Source organism: Dama dama, chromosome 22, assembly GCF_033118175.1.
Source record: "Dama dama isolate Ldn47 chromosome 22, ASM3311817v1, whole genome shotgun sequence".
NCBI classification, from domain to species: domain Eukaryota; kingdom Metazoa; phylum Chordata; class Mammalia; order Artiodactyla; family Cervidae; genus Dama; species Dama dama.
In genome coordinates, this window is record NC_083702.1 from 31719462 (window position 1) to 31737473 (window position 18012).

At 34.7% G+C, this 18012-nt stretch overlaps 1 protein-coding gene across 5 annotated transcripts in view; it reads right to left on the bottom strand.

Annotated features, from left to right (window-relative positions):
- Nucleotides 1–18012, bottom strand: part of C2CD5 (C2 calcium dependent domain containing 5) — an 88057-nt gene that overhangs the window by 60416 nt on the left and 9629 nt on the right. For 4 of the 5 annotated variants that reach the window (XM_061125129.1, XM_061125126.1, XM_061125128.1 and 1 more), the window contains exons 3-8: nucleotides 15938–16024; nucleotides 14204–14375; nucleotides 12564–12659; nucleotides 10004–10159; nucleotides 8310–8508; nucleotides 3141–3292 (exon numbers count right to left, since the gene is read on the bottom strand). In XM_061125129.1, the coding sequence (XP_060981112.1) occupies nucleotides 3141–3292; nucleotides 8310–8508; nucleotides 10004–10159; nucleotides 12564–12659; nucleotides 14204–14375; nucleotides 15938–16024 (862 nt within the window). Of the gene's footprint in view, nucleotides 1–3140; nucleotides 3293–4313; nucleotides 5244–8309; nucleotides 8509–10003; nucleotides 10160–12563; nucleotides 12660–14203; nucleotides 14376–15937; nucleotides 16025–18012 lie in introns of those variants that run through there. The other variant, XM_061125131.1, reaches the window with a different exon arrangement.

Consider the following 18012-nt stretch of genomic DNA (forward strand, 5'->3'; position numbering starts at 1 on the left):
TACACAAATTACAGTAAGCATATGAAGTCATTAGCAAGATCATCTGTTCAACATAATATAAATAAAGGCATAGTCTAAAACTTAACAAAACCTTTACAAACTCTGCACTTATTAAATATTTTAAAATCGGTTAACAGGATTTTATGCCATTCTGATTACTTTTAGCTGACTCCTTAAAAACATTTAAATTACTTGCCATCTTTTTGCTTAAGACTGTGTAAAGTTAAAATGGATCACATTTTTTTAAGCCAGAAATTTGTTGTCTCAAATACAAAAACTTTTTTCAAGAGGTAAGAGTATAGTTCTTCCAATGTTACTAACTAAAACACGTCTGACTTATGAGTATTTTAATTGAATTTAAAAAAAATCAAACACCTGCTACCACATTAAGCAGATAGCCATCATTAAGTTTAAATAAATAAAATATTAACTTCCTTCCATCCTGCTTCAGGATGTATGTGAATGCTTTTTTTTTTCCTCTAAAATTTTAAATACTCAAATCTCATCATAGCACTGTTTGCATTTACAAAGATTTGAGTACGCGAGAGTCAAAGGAATATGCTCTGAATCACAAAAAACATACATGGCAAAAAGCCTGATCAAAAAAAAGTAAAAATTAGCTTGAGTCAGATGTCACATTAGTATCTTAACACTAGCATTCTAAAATTCCACTTCTCCTAGTTGAATACTTGAAAAAAAAGAAAATAAAACCTGGTAAAATGTCAAAAAATAAAAATCTACAGAAATAAACGTGAAATTTTTTTAAAACAAGACTCATCTGAAGGTGGATGACAGCTTTAACTACAAACAGAAAAACAACTTTCTCAGTCTAAGTTCTATTAACTTTATTCTACTCTGTTCTTGTTTCCCAATGTACATATAATTAATCAATCATGAATAACCAATCTATCATGAAATACACGCTGACCTACAGCTCTAGAAATTTTAGAACATTCATAATTTTGGCACTTTCAATCTCCATGAAAAATAGGAATACTTCCTAGTGGCTCAGACGATAAGGAATCTGCCTGCAATGCAGGAGACCCGGGTTCAATCCCTGGGTCAGGAAGATCCCCTGGACAAAGGAATGGCAACCCACTCCAGTATTCCTGCCTGGAGAATTCCATGAACAGAGGAGCACGGCAGGCTATAGCCCATGAGGTTGCAGAGAGGCAGACAGGACTGAGCAATTAACACTTTTACTTTTTCGGAAGTATTAAGGATCCATGATAAGGACAAGCACCTAAAAACTATTAATATCCTATAAAAATGCAACTGAGATAGTGAATAATTACAGGCAAAACAAAGTAATTTACTTAGAGGCAGCTTATATAGAAATACATGAGAACAATATTTTTTTTGGTAAATGAATTTTTAAAAACCAAAAATTTGGGAGCTTGAAAATACAAAAAAGTTTTCATTGATAATACAATTGATTGCCTAGTAGAAAGCTAAGGGAACAGAAGTCTGGTTTGGTTAATTTATTACTTGACAATCTTCATTAGATTTGGTTTTCTTGGTGAATTAAAAAGAAACAGAAAGACAAAGGAAAATACTTTAAAAAATGTGTCTGTAGCACAGCAAAAAAAAAGATAAGGAATACTGAAAAGTGGCTTGGAATACAAAAATGAACAAGCAGTGGACAAAGTCTCAAAAATTTAAGAAAACTTACTCGTCAAATGCTATGCTACATGCTTATTGTTTTGATATTATGAATTTCAAAGCCAGGATCTTATTCTTTACTTAAAAACAAAATTTAAAAATACCAAAAACAAAACACCCCCACCTCCCTACAGTTTCAATGATTCAGTTTTTATGACACCAATATGGTTAAGATGTCACATTCCATAGCATCCATTACTATCAAATATCACATTATTTCATTATTTTGTTGTTGTTCATAGCTATACATGTAAAAATAAAGTAATGCTTTTCAAAGAATTAGGTATTAATAATTATCTTCTTTACATTTTGTGACTACATTTATAAAAAATAATATTGTGTCTGGTGGTGGTGGTTTAGTCACTAAACTGTGTCCAACTCTTGTGACCCTATGAACTGTAGTCTGCCAGGTGCCTGCCTCCACCCATGGTATTTCCCAGGCAAGAATACTAGAGTCTGTTGTTATTTCCTTCTCCAGATATTATGACTACAGGCTTTTTAAAAACACCCTATCTTTACTTTGAAAGTAGCACTGGTTCTAGAATTAGATTTCTTCTCATTATTTTCATAAAATCTGGGGTCATGTTCTAAATTTCTTGTCTAACATAAAAATAAAGTTATTAAAGATTACAAATTAAAAATAACACATGAACTAGGCAAAATGTTTTCCTCAATCTGTCAAGGAAACTCCCAAACATGCTATTTGCAAAAACTGCAAACTATTAACTTTTAAATGTTTCATTTATCTTTTATTTTTCTTAAGAATATTAATTTGATGATTTAAATAAGCTAATTTTATTTTAAGGCATAAGAAACTAATCTGATTCATTAATCAGTTTTATCATAAAACATAGTCACAAAACTGAGAGATCAGCAAAATACAAATAGGAGAGGGAAAAATTATACATTTCATACACTAAGAAATATGCAAGAATAAGTAAAGCGTAAATGCTATTTTCTAACCTAGAGAATACAACTAGCAAAACCAAACATTTTAAATAATAAGCTAACAAATATATATACTCCAGTATAACAATATCAGCTATTTTTAAGATTATTCATAATAAAATCTTAGAATTAAATTTCAAAATAGAAACAATGAATTCAAAAATGTTTATACTGCATGAGGAACTGGATTGCAAGCTACTAGTGTTACTTTCTATTCAAATGCTTTGAGATGTTATTCCTTTTAACTGGAGCATGAAATGAAAAATGTCTACATGCAAAAATAAATCCTGGACTTCATATCTAAACTATAATTAAATCAACAAAATGTCATGCTTTGAAGAAAATAACTTCTGAACTATACAAAGTTTTCACATTTTAATTGTAATCACTGAAAATGATCAGTATTTCCATTATCTTTTAACTTAAATGCCAAAAACAGGAAGAAAGGCTTGGATGGAAAGCTAATAAGGAACAAAAAACAAATTTGGAAAATAAAAGAAAAAAAGAAAAGGTGAGTGGAAGTGCCTTACCAGTTTTGGGTGTCAAACTCAAATCTGTGTCAGAAGAAGAGGACTGTCGACTGTAGGACTTGGAAGGTGAAAAGGAATAAGTTTGGTTTTTCAGAGGGGTTGAGGGTCCTGATGAGTGAGTATTGGGATTGGGATCTTCATTGAAGGGAATCCTGCCAGAAGAAGGTGGAGAAATATTAAGCAATCATGTGCCAAAGGACCTGACAGAGGCAGCATGATCCAAACACCAGGGAAGGATTGGGGCAGGGCCAGCAGTCATTTCTTAAGTGTGGAGCTGGGTCTGAGGCCAAAGGCATCCAACTGCTGTTTAACCATTCACCACTCTCCAGATAAGTAATTATCTGCATTGAAACAGTTAATAAGCCAAGGGAAAAAGCAAAAAAGCATGAAATGGCAGACTCAAGGGGTAAAAAAACATTAAAAGAAGAAATAAACAAAAAAGATCAATACATGATTAAAAATATTTTCAAACAAACAATGCTTTTTTAAGTTACAAAATAAAAAATGGTGACTGCAAACGGTGTGTGTAAATATTCACAATAATTTTTATATTTGCACACACGGATATCTTGGGGAAAAAGAACATGTTTCCTTATCCTATAGCATCAAGAGTGCCACAGCTAAAAACACAGCAGAGTGGAAAATGAATTTAGCTACACAGAGACATTGCATTTTATGCACAAGAGTCGCTTACCTGTTTTCCAACAGCTCTCTTCCACAGAATGAAACAGACCCTACTGTGACAAGCTTTGTACATAAAGAAAATAAGCAAATTGGAAGCTTTGGCAGCTATTTTATTTTGATTCCAATTATCTATTTTATTTCTAATGCAGAAATAACGGCAAAAATACATACTGGAGGATTCTCCCCAAACTCACAGTATCTATACGTATGTGTATATATATGTGTATATATATACACACACACACAAGATAGGGTTCTTAGAGGATCTATGGAAGAGACTTTGGAAGCTGGAAGAACACTTTCACTTCCATGTAGTTAGAGCCTCTGCGGCGGCTAAATACAGGATTCTTCACTGCCGCTGGACTAGGAGTGAGAAAAGCAGGAAGCAAAGACTAGTGGGGCCTGCCTACGCTACCTGCCTGCCTGCCCTCTGCAGCCACTCTGCCCGTGGCCTGCTTCCCCAGCTCTGGAGTCTGAGCAGTCTCGTACCAGTATAGATGAGAGTGGGAACAGACACAGAGAAGTTCTGAGTAAGTCGTGAGCCAGGAGCAGTGTGAATTGGGCTGTTGTGAGTCGAGCGGCATCCGTGGCTTGGAGGATGAACCAGCGGAGACCTGAGGGAGTTTGTGGTCGAAGTGGAAGAAAAGAAAACAATACATACAACAGATAGCAAAGTTATGTTAAAATAGTTTCAAATGAGCTTTAGTTAGGGAGGAGGATTATTTTTTTAATCCCTAGCATGCACAAAACAAGTTGAGATTAAAAAAAGAAGAGCTAGATATTAATTTGTTAGGAATCAGATTAATAAATTATGACTGTGAATATGAAAAACAGCAAAGCAGAACTGTCAGTGGAATTAAACAAGAAAAAGACTACGATTTGGATTTTCAGTTACTTTAAAATGTCTGTTATTATTTTGATCACCACTGAGCTTACTGAACAGTATTTCAGGAAGAAAATACCCATAAAAATGAAAAGTCAAATATGAAGTTCTTACATGGCCTTTGAAACTGAGATATGAATAATTGCTAATGTAATTAATTATATTTTACTATAAAGAAAGTTTTAACAACAGAACTGTTTCTGTCTAGAATATCAAGACTGGGGTACATAAGAATATGAAAAATGACAGCATAAAGATAAATGAGTGAATCGAATGTATATATATATATGTATATCCAATCATCCCTATTTCTGCACACCAAATATCTACCTTAAAACCAGGTTACAATGGGAACAAAACAAAGCAAAGGAACACTGCTTTTAAAAAAAATAAAAACATTGATTAAACAATATAAATGATTCTTCTGTAACTTTCAAACAGACAATATTATTTAAACTTCAACAGAATTTATTTCAACTACATTCTGAATTGAAACTTTGTAAGATATCAACTAATATCTTGCAATAGATCACATCTATGTACATGTAAAGATATATATTTAGACCAGATACACAGATATACATTCATCTATGACATTTAAAATTTTCACAAAGAAATTTAGCTGAAAGAGCACAGTTTCAATGGATGCCCAAAAAGGAAGAAAAAAAAAGCATATTATACAATTAAGAATCCTGGACTTCATATAATCAATTATTTCTCTGTGCAATTCCTTCCCTAATGTACAATGGAGAGAAACAAATAAGTGACTATAGTCTGAAAAGCTCTCATGCTCCCATTTTTTAGAATTCAAATTAAAAGTAGTTCAAGAGCCCAACTTTTCCTGGCTTTTCTTCCTTTTCCATTGCCCAGTGAACATTCCCAACAGTCACAATTTGTCAAGATTCAAACATGAGTTCTCATTAACTGGCAACAGTGGTCCTTTACAGACCATCTACTTTCTGAAAATATCACTGCTTTTACTGTAGGAAAAATGTTTCTGCTTTTGTTTCTAACTTAAATTTTGAAGTGTTTAATGAATAAAAATCAAATATCTCACGGGTGACCAATTTCTATACAAGCAACTGAGTGAGGTTTCATTTTTTGTTTTTTCTTTCTCTGTTCAAGAGACTAATAGAGTTAAAAAGTCTAAGAATCAGCGCCATACAGAGGAGAACCTATAACTAAAAGCTCCTAAAAAGTACTTTTTTTTAAAAAAGTAGGGAATTGATAAATCATATTTAAATGTACTTTCTACCATTAAGATAGTTCAACTAGGAAGCACCAAAGAGATTTATACTCTGTAATACACCACATATCTAAAATGAAACACACTGATGGAACAGAACACATGGTTAATAAAAGCAAAATAAAATGAACATTGTTAAATGCTCAAATTATGACATCGAATTAAAGTCCAAGCGCAGTGGAGGGAGCATCACCTTAATGTATTCTTGGAGCCCTAATTCTTATTGGTCTTATATGAAAGGTTGCCTTACAAGAATACACTAGTGGTATTTCTTAACATTAAATCCATTCAGACAAGAACATAATCCAAACTACCTTTATCAAATTCCTGTCTAGAATCAACAAAATTAAAATTAAAAAGCAAAGTAATACAATCAGATGACTCATAAAACAATTTTAAACTAGCACCCAAACTAATTCTTTATCAAAAAGACAAAGAAGCTGGTTGAAAGTTGCTTTTTTTTTAAATAACATGACTTAAGTAATAAGATGCCATCAGAAAATCTTAATGAAGCCACTTAAATTCGTCATGGTGTGAATACCTGAAAATTTAAGGCAAATGGTTGCAACAAAATTAGAAAAAGGGAAAACTTACACAAGCTCAAGTTTACTATTAACGGAACTCTCCCTGAACGCAGGCAAAATGTATTTCCCTACTAACCATATACCATTTTAAGATAACAACAGGTACTGCAGCTTTCCACTAAGTAATTTAATAAAAAGAGGAAAACTTCAGACATCACAGTTGCAAAGGCCAGGCCCCTTCAGGCAGTACAGATAAAGCAGGAGGGTGGCGGAAGGAGGGACCCAGGTCTTCAAGTAAATTTGCTATGGAAAGAGAAAAAAATCTCAATCCCACAAAAGGTTATACCTGCCATCTGACTTTATCTATAGCATACGGTAGTTCACACCTTTTTTAAGACATATTTTAAATGGAATACAAAGCAAATTCAGTCAACTTATTTAAAACAATTACACTTATCAATACTTCTAAATAAAATTAGGTAGCATACGTAACACTGTGCTCCCTCTTGTGACTAAAATTTAATTCTAATAACTAAAGGTAAGCAGAAAGAAATAATTAAAAAAGAGTAAGTTGAGACAGAGAAAAATTTCACCTTTATAAAGACTGTTTGAAAAAACATTGTGATTGCTTTCTAGGCAACCTCTCTTTACTGCTGAATTAGGAAACATTTTGGGTTTTTTGACTACAGAACCCTGACTCCCTGATGATGAACGTCAGAGGTCAGCACATTACACAGTACAGACCAAATTCATCTTGCCATTCGTTTTTCAAAAATAAGTAAGTTTTACTGGAACAAAAGACACACCCATTCATTTGCAAAGTATTGTTGGCTGCTTTCATGCAACAACAGCAAAGTTGAGTCTTTGCTATTCCCATTCTGGTCATTTACCAAAAAAAGTTTTTTGACCTGTGATCTACAAGAATCTCTAGAGCAATGGTTCTCAGTGGAAATACTATCAGCATTTTTTGTACAGAACAAGTCTTTGTTGTTGTATAGAGTTGTCCCTTGCTCTGCAGAACAGGCAGCATTTCTGGTCCCCAAAAGAATCATCCACCTTACCCCAAACATTACAAGAGAAAATTTTCAAGTATTCCTTTTTGATAGCACCACCACCATGTTGAGAATCTCTGCCTTAAGCACAAATCATGACACATAAGCCAAATCAAGCCAACAGAAATGTGTTGTTGGATCAGATGGAGTTTTTTTAAAAAATGTGAGACTCTAACTTCCTTGAGGTCAAAACCAGCAAATTTCTTTTTTTTTTTTGGTAAACAAAGATAAAAACTATATGTCCAGTACATGAAATATTTACTATCTGGTCTTTTACAGAAAAAGTCTGCCAACATCTACTCTATGCAGTCCCAGTATTCACCATTTAATTATACCCAATTATTTTATTTCTATAAATTGCTTGACCTCTATAGACACTGAAGTTTAAGACCCCTGAACAGGTCAGTCTTCCCTGCTTTCTATACTATGTTGCTAATAATATGCATAATTGGATTATGAGGTATGGGGTATTAAGCATTTCCCATACAACAAGTAAAATTCCCCACAATGCATAAACGTTCATTTTACGCTTTAGGTACACAGTGCCTAAAGATGTAGAACAAGTTTAATTATACATTACTTAATATGAATTTCACAAGACAGTATAAAAAATACTAAGAAGATCTAAGTTTCAAATTTTGATAGTCATCTCTGATAAGTAAAATTGCCACAGGAAAAAATGCATTTTGAACAACTCTACTAAAATGTTTCAAATCAAATGAAAATATGTAAGCAAAAGATAAAAAGCTCCGTAAGAACAATTCATCAGTTCATACTTACTCCTTCATCTCCTTGGACGGGGAGCTGCAGGCGGGAAGGGACGCTGCGGGGCCGCTTAGCTTATCCAGCGTGCACGCCGTCCCTATGGCTCGCACCACCAACCCGGACTCGCCTTCCAGATCAAAACACTGTAAGTACCCGACAACCGCATTTCCTCTCATCTCAAGCACTTTTAAGCCAATCTTCCTCTGCAGTTCGCCTACAAAAAAGGGAAGAAAATTCAGCCAGCTTTTTATCTGTATGTTTCAAAATACAAAGCTGGGTATGGTGGTGATTCGAAAGAGTCCAGAAAAATCACAGATTTTGAGAACTTGAAGGGAATCTAGAAGATTACCTGGTACCTACTCCTATAGTCAAGGAGGTAAGATATTATTAGATACATTTTACAGACATGCTAAGTAAGGTTCACTCATTCATGCATTCATTTACTAAATAATTTCTAGCTGTATACTGTGTGCCTGGCATTCTTTTCTTCTGTGCTAGAGATACAGAGTGGAACAAGAAAGATAAAGCCCTAAAACTAGTGGCATTTACATACTGGGGGAGAAACAGATAAAAAACAAGTAAACAAGTATTACATATAATATAAATAAAATACATAGAATATACAGCACATAATATACTTTAGTATATTATAAATATAATAAATTATAGATGATTTCTTAATATGTAGACTAAATATAATAAAACACATTAAATTAATATATTAACAGTAACATTAAATATAACATGTATATGCATATGCATTCAAAATTAAATATTTGTAAATATTTAAAATTTTATCAATTATAACATATTAAAAATTTATAAAGATTAAGTACATGTTAATATACTTAATAATATATTAATAACTACAAATATATCTATATTTCTATTTAAATATGCAAATTTATTATAAACACATTTGCTTTTATTAAATACGAATATAAGATATGTATTATCTGATACATACGAGAGAATGAATGTATGTGCATATGTGTGTGCACATGCACATACATATAAATACAAACTTTAGATGGAAATAAGTTCTTCAAAGGAAAATAAAGTAATGGGGTAAGGGTGGCAGGGGAATAGGGGCTAAAAGGAGGTATTGTCAGAGAAGGACTATGAAAAAACATTTAAACAAAAAGCCTAGGGGCTTTCCTGGTGGCTCAGCAGTAAAGAATCTACCCACAATACAGGAAAAATGATCTATTATGCAGGAGACCTGGGTTCAATCCCTGGGTTGGAAGATTCCCTGGAGGAGGGCATGGCAACCCACTCCAGTGTTCTTGCCAGGATAATGCCATGGACAGAGGAGTCTGGTGGGCTGCAGTCCATGGGCTCGCAAAGAGTCAGACACCACTGAGGCGACTGAGCAGGCAGGCAAACAAAAAGCCTCAGAGAGATCACCTAAGCTCTGACTACAAATAAACACTCAAAGGAGGAAAACTACTTCCCACTATTCCACTTCATAAGCACAAGTTCCTTTGACCACCTAGATAAAAAGGAACCGTAAGCTTCTGATTCAGATTTCTTCCTGTTATAAGACAACAATGCACATGTGTTTAGCAGAAAGGGGCCAAGGGTAGGGAAACAGTCAGTTACAATTCATAGCCTTCATTGTAGTTTTAGTAACATGTCAAAAGGAAGTGAAGAATTTTGGAGGATTAAGTCAATCAGTCATGAAGTTATTATTATTATTATTCAAATACCTGACATTAAAGAAATGAGCCTCTGTCTGGCCTCATTTGATGCCCTTGGCGTGCGAATTCGATCAATCCATTGATACTCTGGGTCTTCATTGACCACAAGTTCTTCTACAAATCCATGAATTATTACAGCTCTATAGCACTTTGGAATAGATGTTGCTGTTAAAGAAAATTATTTATTATGTTCTGTTTATCACAAAGTTAAATTCAACCCTTTAAAAATGTACAACTAGTTCTTACCTTGTGGATACATACTAAAAGAACATCTTTTATTGTGATAACCTCAGTGGAATCATAATAATACTTCCAATCAAACAGTCTTCTATTGCTTCTAATGATTATTCTTAGAAACAATCATTTTCTTTCATGAGGCTTCTCATCTTTCTCATATAAGCATAGTAGATACAAACTATTTTTATAATATACAAAACAGCTACACACCATCTTAAATAGTATTCAATATAAAATATGAAAAAGTCAAAATTAAACTGAGCTAAGTAGGTGTTATACAAAAAATCAGAAAGCAGATAATGAATGCCAAAAACCTCTAATTACTGGAAGTCCTTTTAAGAAGTTCTGAACACCTCATAATGCAGCCTCAAAAATCAAACCATTACCTTTCTGACTTAATCTGAGAAGTCCTACAGGTTTGTAGTTCCTAATTATCCATGACTCCATGGCCAACTGGTTCAGTAGTCATCTCACTACTCAACAGACTCATTCAAAACTGAGAACAACAAAGCTCACTGGATTTATCAAAAAGGGGAGAATTCGAGAATTCATACTTTCTCAACCAATAAAAAAAATTCTATTAATATCAACATCTGGGAAACAAATCTGATGTGTGGCATATTTACACTTAATTCATATGGGCTGTTCAAAATCAGATAAAACTGATACGGAGCCATTTGTGGTGGAGTCATTAGTTTCAAGCCATTCATGTACCTTGAAACTAACTCAACTATTTAGGCGTTTTCAACCCTGTTAGTTCAGGCTGGCTATGAACTGCCCAGAACTGCTTAATTGCAACCCCATATTTCATGGCATTTGCAGGGCTCCATATCTGTAGATGCTTATGTTGTTCTGGATAGTACCACGGTACTTCGCTCCTATCTTTCAGCATCCTATACCAGCATAAAACGCCACTGCATTTTTCTTTTTTGTGACAGTTATTCAAAGCTTAATTATAGTAGGATCTTTAACACATTTGACAAAAATAACTTGTTCTAATTTATGAAAAAATGTAATAGGCAATAAAATATTAATTTATAAAATAAGACAAATATGTGAAAATTATTTTAAGATTTTGTTTACTGGTACAAGAGTAAAACTTAAACTAGATGAGTAGCTTGCAATCTTGTCTATAAGTTAGTGTCCAATAATTATGCTTTTTAAATAATTCTGCGTTTTAAAGCCATGTGAGACTTCTGCAAGATATACATGTCCATCCACCACAAATGGTTCCACATCTATATTGTCTGATTTTGAACAACCCATTTGAATTAGGTCTGAATATTCCACACATGTAGCCTCAACAAATATGTTTCCCAAATGTAGATATTAATGGGATTTGTCTTCATTGATTGAGAAAGTGCAACAAGTTCTCTCCACTCGCGTTGTCTCTGACCACTGACTACCTGCTGACATCAAGGTAGTGTAGGCTATGTTCAAATATAGTGTATCAGCTGTTTTATATCACAATGTTTTATATTACACATGGGGGGTGGGCTCATTCTCTACATATCAGTTTGGGTTTATTCCCTTAATTATTACGTTTTGAGTTAAGACTGTACCAAATGCTAGCACACTTTGCATTCCTGTAACTAATTTCTCTAAGGCTGAATTAATTTGTTGCACTGCAGGAAAAAAACTTTTCACCTTTATCTTCAATCTTGTTTCCAGTCATTCTTAGATATTTCTTATGTAGTGCTTTACCAATCAATTCTCCACCTCAAACCCAATATCACTAAATATAAGGTTTAAGTAAATATTCTCTCATTAACATATGGATTCGTCTTTAAAAATTCTGAAAAAAATTCAAAAATCTTCACCTGTTACTCTTTCTAATGGTGTTAAGTGACTGTAACCAGCGGTAATTAATGTGATTCCTTCTAATCATGCTCTGTGGGCCTGGGCGGAGGCTGGCATAGAGACTAGAGAAGTCAGAGAACGGGGGAACAGCCAAAGGCAGCCTCTCTGTGGGCCCCTGTGACATCCTCATGACAACCACACGCACAGAAATGCCCCACTGGATTTTTCTGGAAAAAACTTTCTATGAACTTGTGAAAAGTTGGCTATCATCTACTTTAAAATCAGATCTAAGTTTCCAGAGCTACAGCAATTAGTTCTGAAAAACTAGTAATTTTCTCTTTGACATTAAGACCAAAGTATGGTCTTTCTGTTAGCCTTCTGAGATATTAATTTGATTTCTAATATTTAACATATTTATTAATATTTTCATATTTATTCATATAAATATGTGTAAGTTAACAAAATTTTCTCATATTTATTAATAAATTTATTAAATGTCCTGTCAAATGAGTAATAAAATATATTTACTTACTGCAAAAGAATTTGACTCCACATGATGACTGCCTGAATCGATTTAAATCATTGAAGAGGTCTACTTTGACAACTACATTGATTTCCCCACGGATACCTGTAATTTCAAAAGGAAAATCAAGTTTCCTCCTTTAGAAACTAAAGTATAATTAAATAATCAGCAAATAAATGCCAATTAATGATTTTAAAATAATGTATCAATCATAATAGCAATGCTAATCTTGTTTCCTAATTATTTTTATTCTACAGATGCTCTATTTAAGTGAATACTGTTCCCAACTTATTTTACCATTTTAAATATCAGTAAAAATACAGAATATGAATAATGTCACAATACACACAAATCTCATCAAACATCTTACCTTCTTATAATAAACTACTATCAATGGAATTGCCAGGTCAAAAATGTAAAATAGGCAGAAAAGTGCAAGACTGTAGGCAGAAGCATCTGCCAGTTTGAGTCCACCTGCCCTTTTAAAGAGATTACATTATTCTTAGGTTAGTGGTTCTCAACTTTTTGACCACTGGGCCCCTCTAATCTCAAAAATTATTGAGGATCTCAAAGAGTCTTTGTCTAGGTGGGGCAAAACCTATCTTCAATATTTACCATGTTACAAATTTAAACTGAGAATTCAGAAAAATATTTACCTATTACTTCATTTAAACTAACAGGAAATCCATTTATGTCAAAATAAATATTTTTGTGAAAATAACTATATTTTGAAAAACAAAAAAATGTTTAATGATAAGAGTGGCATTACATTTTTTCGAACCTCTATAGTGTGTAACTTAATGAAATATTTAGATTCTCATTTCTGCTCTGCATTCAGCATGTGGTAACATGATATTATCATAAGACCTCTAGAAAGCTCCATTGTAACTTCATAAGAAAATAAGGCTAAAAATGGCAAATGGCATACATATAAGTGTCACGCCGAAAACAGTTCTCATCTCACTTCTCGGGGCCTGTGAAAGTATCTCGGGGACACACAGATGTCCCCAGACCAGACTTTGAGAACTTTAGGTAACAAAAAGCCTTTGAACACTTTTCTTCCTTTCAAGAATTTTTAAGCAGAAAAGTTTCAAAATCATTCATTTTAAAGTATGCTTTAGAAACAGAGTACTAACATTAGATGATTTTCAAATGATGTATTTGCTTACTGTATTGCACAAATGCAGCAAGCATTATTCCAAATTACGGTCAGAAAAGTTACAATTCTACCAACAATACATACTACCACATGTCTATTAAAACAAAAGCCATATTTTAAAAAAACCAAGTTTAGCACAAAAGTCTTTAAATTAGAAGATTGTGAGGACTTCCCTGGTGGTCCAGTGATTAAGTATAGGTCTGCCAATGCAGGGGACACGGGTTCAAATCCCTGGCCCAGGAAGATCCCATGTGACACCTGGGGCAAGTCCGTGCACAACTGCTGGGCCTGAGCTCTGGAACCCGTGAGCCACAACTACCGAAGCCCGGGCACCTGGAGCCCATGCTCCACAACAACAGAGTAGCCCTTGCTCACCTCAGCTAGAGAAAAGCCCACGCAGCAACAAAGACCCAGCATGACCAAAAATAATTTTGAAGAATTAATTTTTTAAAAAAGATTGTGACTTAAGTTCTTAAGATGTACTGCTTACCGTGAATGGTATCATAAATTGGAAACCATCCCGAGATGACAGTTGCAGCCTCACTGTACAGTAAAGGATCAATGTCAATGTACACTTTACCAATGGCATCATTTGCACTGTACGTATCATGGTCAAGAACTGTGATCTGGAGAGGTTCATCTTGTAAATCTTCATCATCCACCTAAAAACGATACTTTAAAAGTTAAGTCTTATGATAAAAATATAATAAAAATCTTCATTACCATAAACGTAGGCATAATGTAGAAGATTACTTATCTCTGGGAAAAAAAAATCTTACAGATTTATCTCTAAGTAAAGGTAGAGAGACTTGTCATCAGAGAAATGCAAAAGAAAACCAATGAGATACCACCTCACATTTACATTCTTTGTATTAAAATGGTCATCAAGTCTGGTGAAATCTACCTCCAAAATCTAAATATCTTCCTCTGGTTGTTAAAATATGAGACGGTTCAAAGTAAAAGAATGCAAATGAGCCTTAGCCATAAGAAATCAAACTCACCTCATTCATAATAAAAATGCACATTAAAATTATATTGTGAAAACCACTTCAGACCTACTAGGATGACTGACATTTTTAAAATAAATATTGACAAGAATATGGAAAAACTGAAACTCTCAAGACATGCTGGTGGGAATGCAAAATGGTGCAACCACTGTGGAAAAGTTTGACAGTTCCTTAAAAAGCTAAACACAGAAATTACCATAAGCCACTCTACTTCTAGGTATATACCCAAAAGAACTGAAAACAAAGATTCAAACAGATCCTTGTATGCTGGTGTTCACTAGTGTGGCATTAGTCACAACAGCCAAAAGGCAGAAACAAATCCAAGTGTCCAAAAACAGATGAAGAGAATAAACAAAATATGGTATGTTCATAAGATAGAATATTATTCAGCCATAAAAAGACACAGTGCACAACACAGATGAACCCTGAAAACATCATGTTAAGTGAAAAAAGCCACACACAAGAGGACAAAGACAAATACTTATGATTCCACTCATATGAAATATTTACAAAGGCAAATTCAGAGACAGAAAGTAGATGAGAGGTTATAAGCGGTAGGGGAGAGGAGGGCATAGGGAGTTGGTGCTGAATGAGTAGTTTCACTGAAGTGACCATAAAGTTTTGGAAATAGTGGTGATGCTTGCATATCACTGTATGCAGGTAAATGCAATTAATGTTGTGTTGTACACTTAAAAATGGTTAAAGTGGTGATATTTATGATATATTTTTACAAAATTCAAAAACTTTTAATCTGTACACAGTTCTTAAGTGATTTTTGGTATATGCTAAAATCCAGAGGAAAATTATTACATAATAATATAATATCTTTTTAATCTGGGCTCTCCTATTCATACACCATTTTTCTAAACTGTAACATAATTTTTTTGAAAATTCAATATTCTTAGGGCTTCCCAGCTGGTACTAGTGGTAAAGAATATGCCTGCCAATGCAGGAGATGCAGGTTTGATCCCTGGGTTGAGAAGATGCCCTGGAAGATGAACCCATTCCAGTATTCTTGCCTGGAGAATCCCATGGGCAGAGGCTAATGGGGCTGAAAAGAGACACAATCGAGAGACTGAGCACACACATAGGAAATATTTTCCTGGTGCAGAAAAACTACAATACATGAAATAAAATGTAGTCCAATCATTCCTGGGGAGGGGAATGGGTCATCTCAAAAATACACACATAAAAAATGCTGACATTTAAAAACTTACCTCAAATTTAAACCACTCTGAGTTCCACTGCGGGTTGAGGGACTTGAGACACACATCTGTTTTAAAGGTGGTATTACCAAATTTCACCTAAAAACAAACGAGAAACAATTCAAATATAAAGATCAAAAATGTGAATAAAAATAAAATTTAACGTCAGCTAAGCAATGGGAAGATTAACCATGCAGGGGGAAAAGACAACTATCCCTGAGACGAAAGGGGAGAAAACAGGACAGGTCCAGGTAAGTTGTTAGATGATACCTGGGAACAAGGGAACAAGGGCTCGCCCACTGTTCTGTTTGACTAGCTCTATCGATCCCCGATCCCCGGGTCAGGAAGATCCCCTGGAGGAGGGCTTGGCAACCCACTCCAGTATTCTTGCCTGGAGAATCCCCAAGGACAGAGGAGCCTGGCAGGATACAGGCCATGGGGTCGCACAGAGTCGGACACAGCTGAGCGATGAAGCACAGCACGGCACGGAGAGATTAAAATCAGACCATGATGTCCGTGTGAGGGCTTCCCTGGAGGCTCAGTCTGTAAAGAATCCACCTGCAATGCAGGAGACCCAAGTTCAATCCCGAGTCGGTAAGATCCCATGGAGACGGAAATGGCAACCCACTCTACTATTCTTGCCTGGAAAATCCCACGGACAGAGGAGCCTGGTGGGCTATAGTCCATGAGGTCACAAGTGTGGGACAAGACTTAGTGGCTAATCCACCACCAAGTCCGTATGGAGGAAGTACCCAACACAGTCTTCACTAAACAGGAGCTTAAACAAAAGAGGAAAGTCTTAAGGGTGGAGGACCAGCAAAACAAAAGTAGAAGATAAAAAGGACAACTGTCTTACCAGCTCATCAAGGGAATCCAGAACTACAGCCTATTATTACAAGAACTTAGTAACATATACTCCTCTATTTTCTTACTTCCTCATATTTGTTATTTTAAAAAATCTTTACTTGTGTATACACAGTGATCAACAATAAACCATGGTCATTAAGGGTTTTATGTTCCTACGTTCGGGGACAATAAAAGGGGCTGGATGGGGAGTCTATCGGGTTTCACAGTCAGTCTTGGCGGGCACTAAATCAAAAAGAAAAAGTAAGAAGGAAATGAAGATGGAAAGCAGGCTAAATCCCTGGGACGCTTCTAACAAAGAAAGGAGATTGTGAAACCTCAGACTGGACTTGAGAAGTGGTCAGGAGGCTTAAGAGCAAAACAGATAAGAAACTACTTCCTAGATTGTCTCATCTTTCCTAAATTTGATCTTGCCAAGCTCTTTCCCAATTCTATCAGTTTTCACCAGTATGTATCACCCACCCTCAAAATTCACTAAAGGTTTATCCCAATACCCAGTAAAGAATTTTGCACATTGTAGATACTTAGGAAATGCTGGTTCAGTCAAATCACCTATGAAATCTTTCCTTCCTGACTCACAATCCTACTTTTAGTATTATAATACTGGCAGATATTAATGTTTAATCAGTCCAGAAAATATTCTAAAAGCAAAATACCCAAAACTATAGTCACTATCTTCTGTACATTTTATCACACAATTTGAATTATCAGGGATGATACCCACCATTTTGTACCTAGGCAGTTGCGTCAGAGGGTAGAAAAAGTTTAAGAAATCACACAAAAATAGTTAAGTTTTTGTATGGTGTGTGTGCTTAGCTGCTCACTCGTGTCTTACTCTTTGTGATCCCATGAACTGTAGGCAGCCAGGCTCCACTGTTCATGGAATTTTCCAGGCAAGAATACTGAAGTGGGTTGCCATTTCCTACTCCATCAGGCATGGTAAGGACTATAATAAATAAGAAACTGAGAAAAAGGATTTGCCAAATATGTCACAAACAGCTAGTTTCCTTGATTTCTAACAAGTTCCTACAAAGCAGTAAGAAAAAGATCAATAAACCAACTGAAAATCAGAAATTCAAAGAAATGGAAATGCAGATGTCTTTTTAATATATCAAAAGATGAAAACAAACTAAACCAACATGTTGACTACTTAGGTCGGCAGAGGTCAAAAAGTCTGAAAAAACAGTGTGAGAGTTTCATGCTCATACTCTTGCTGTGAGTGC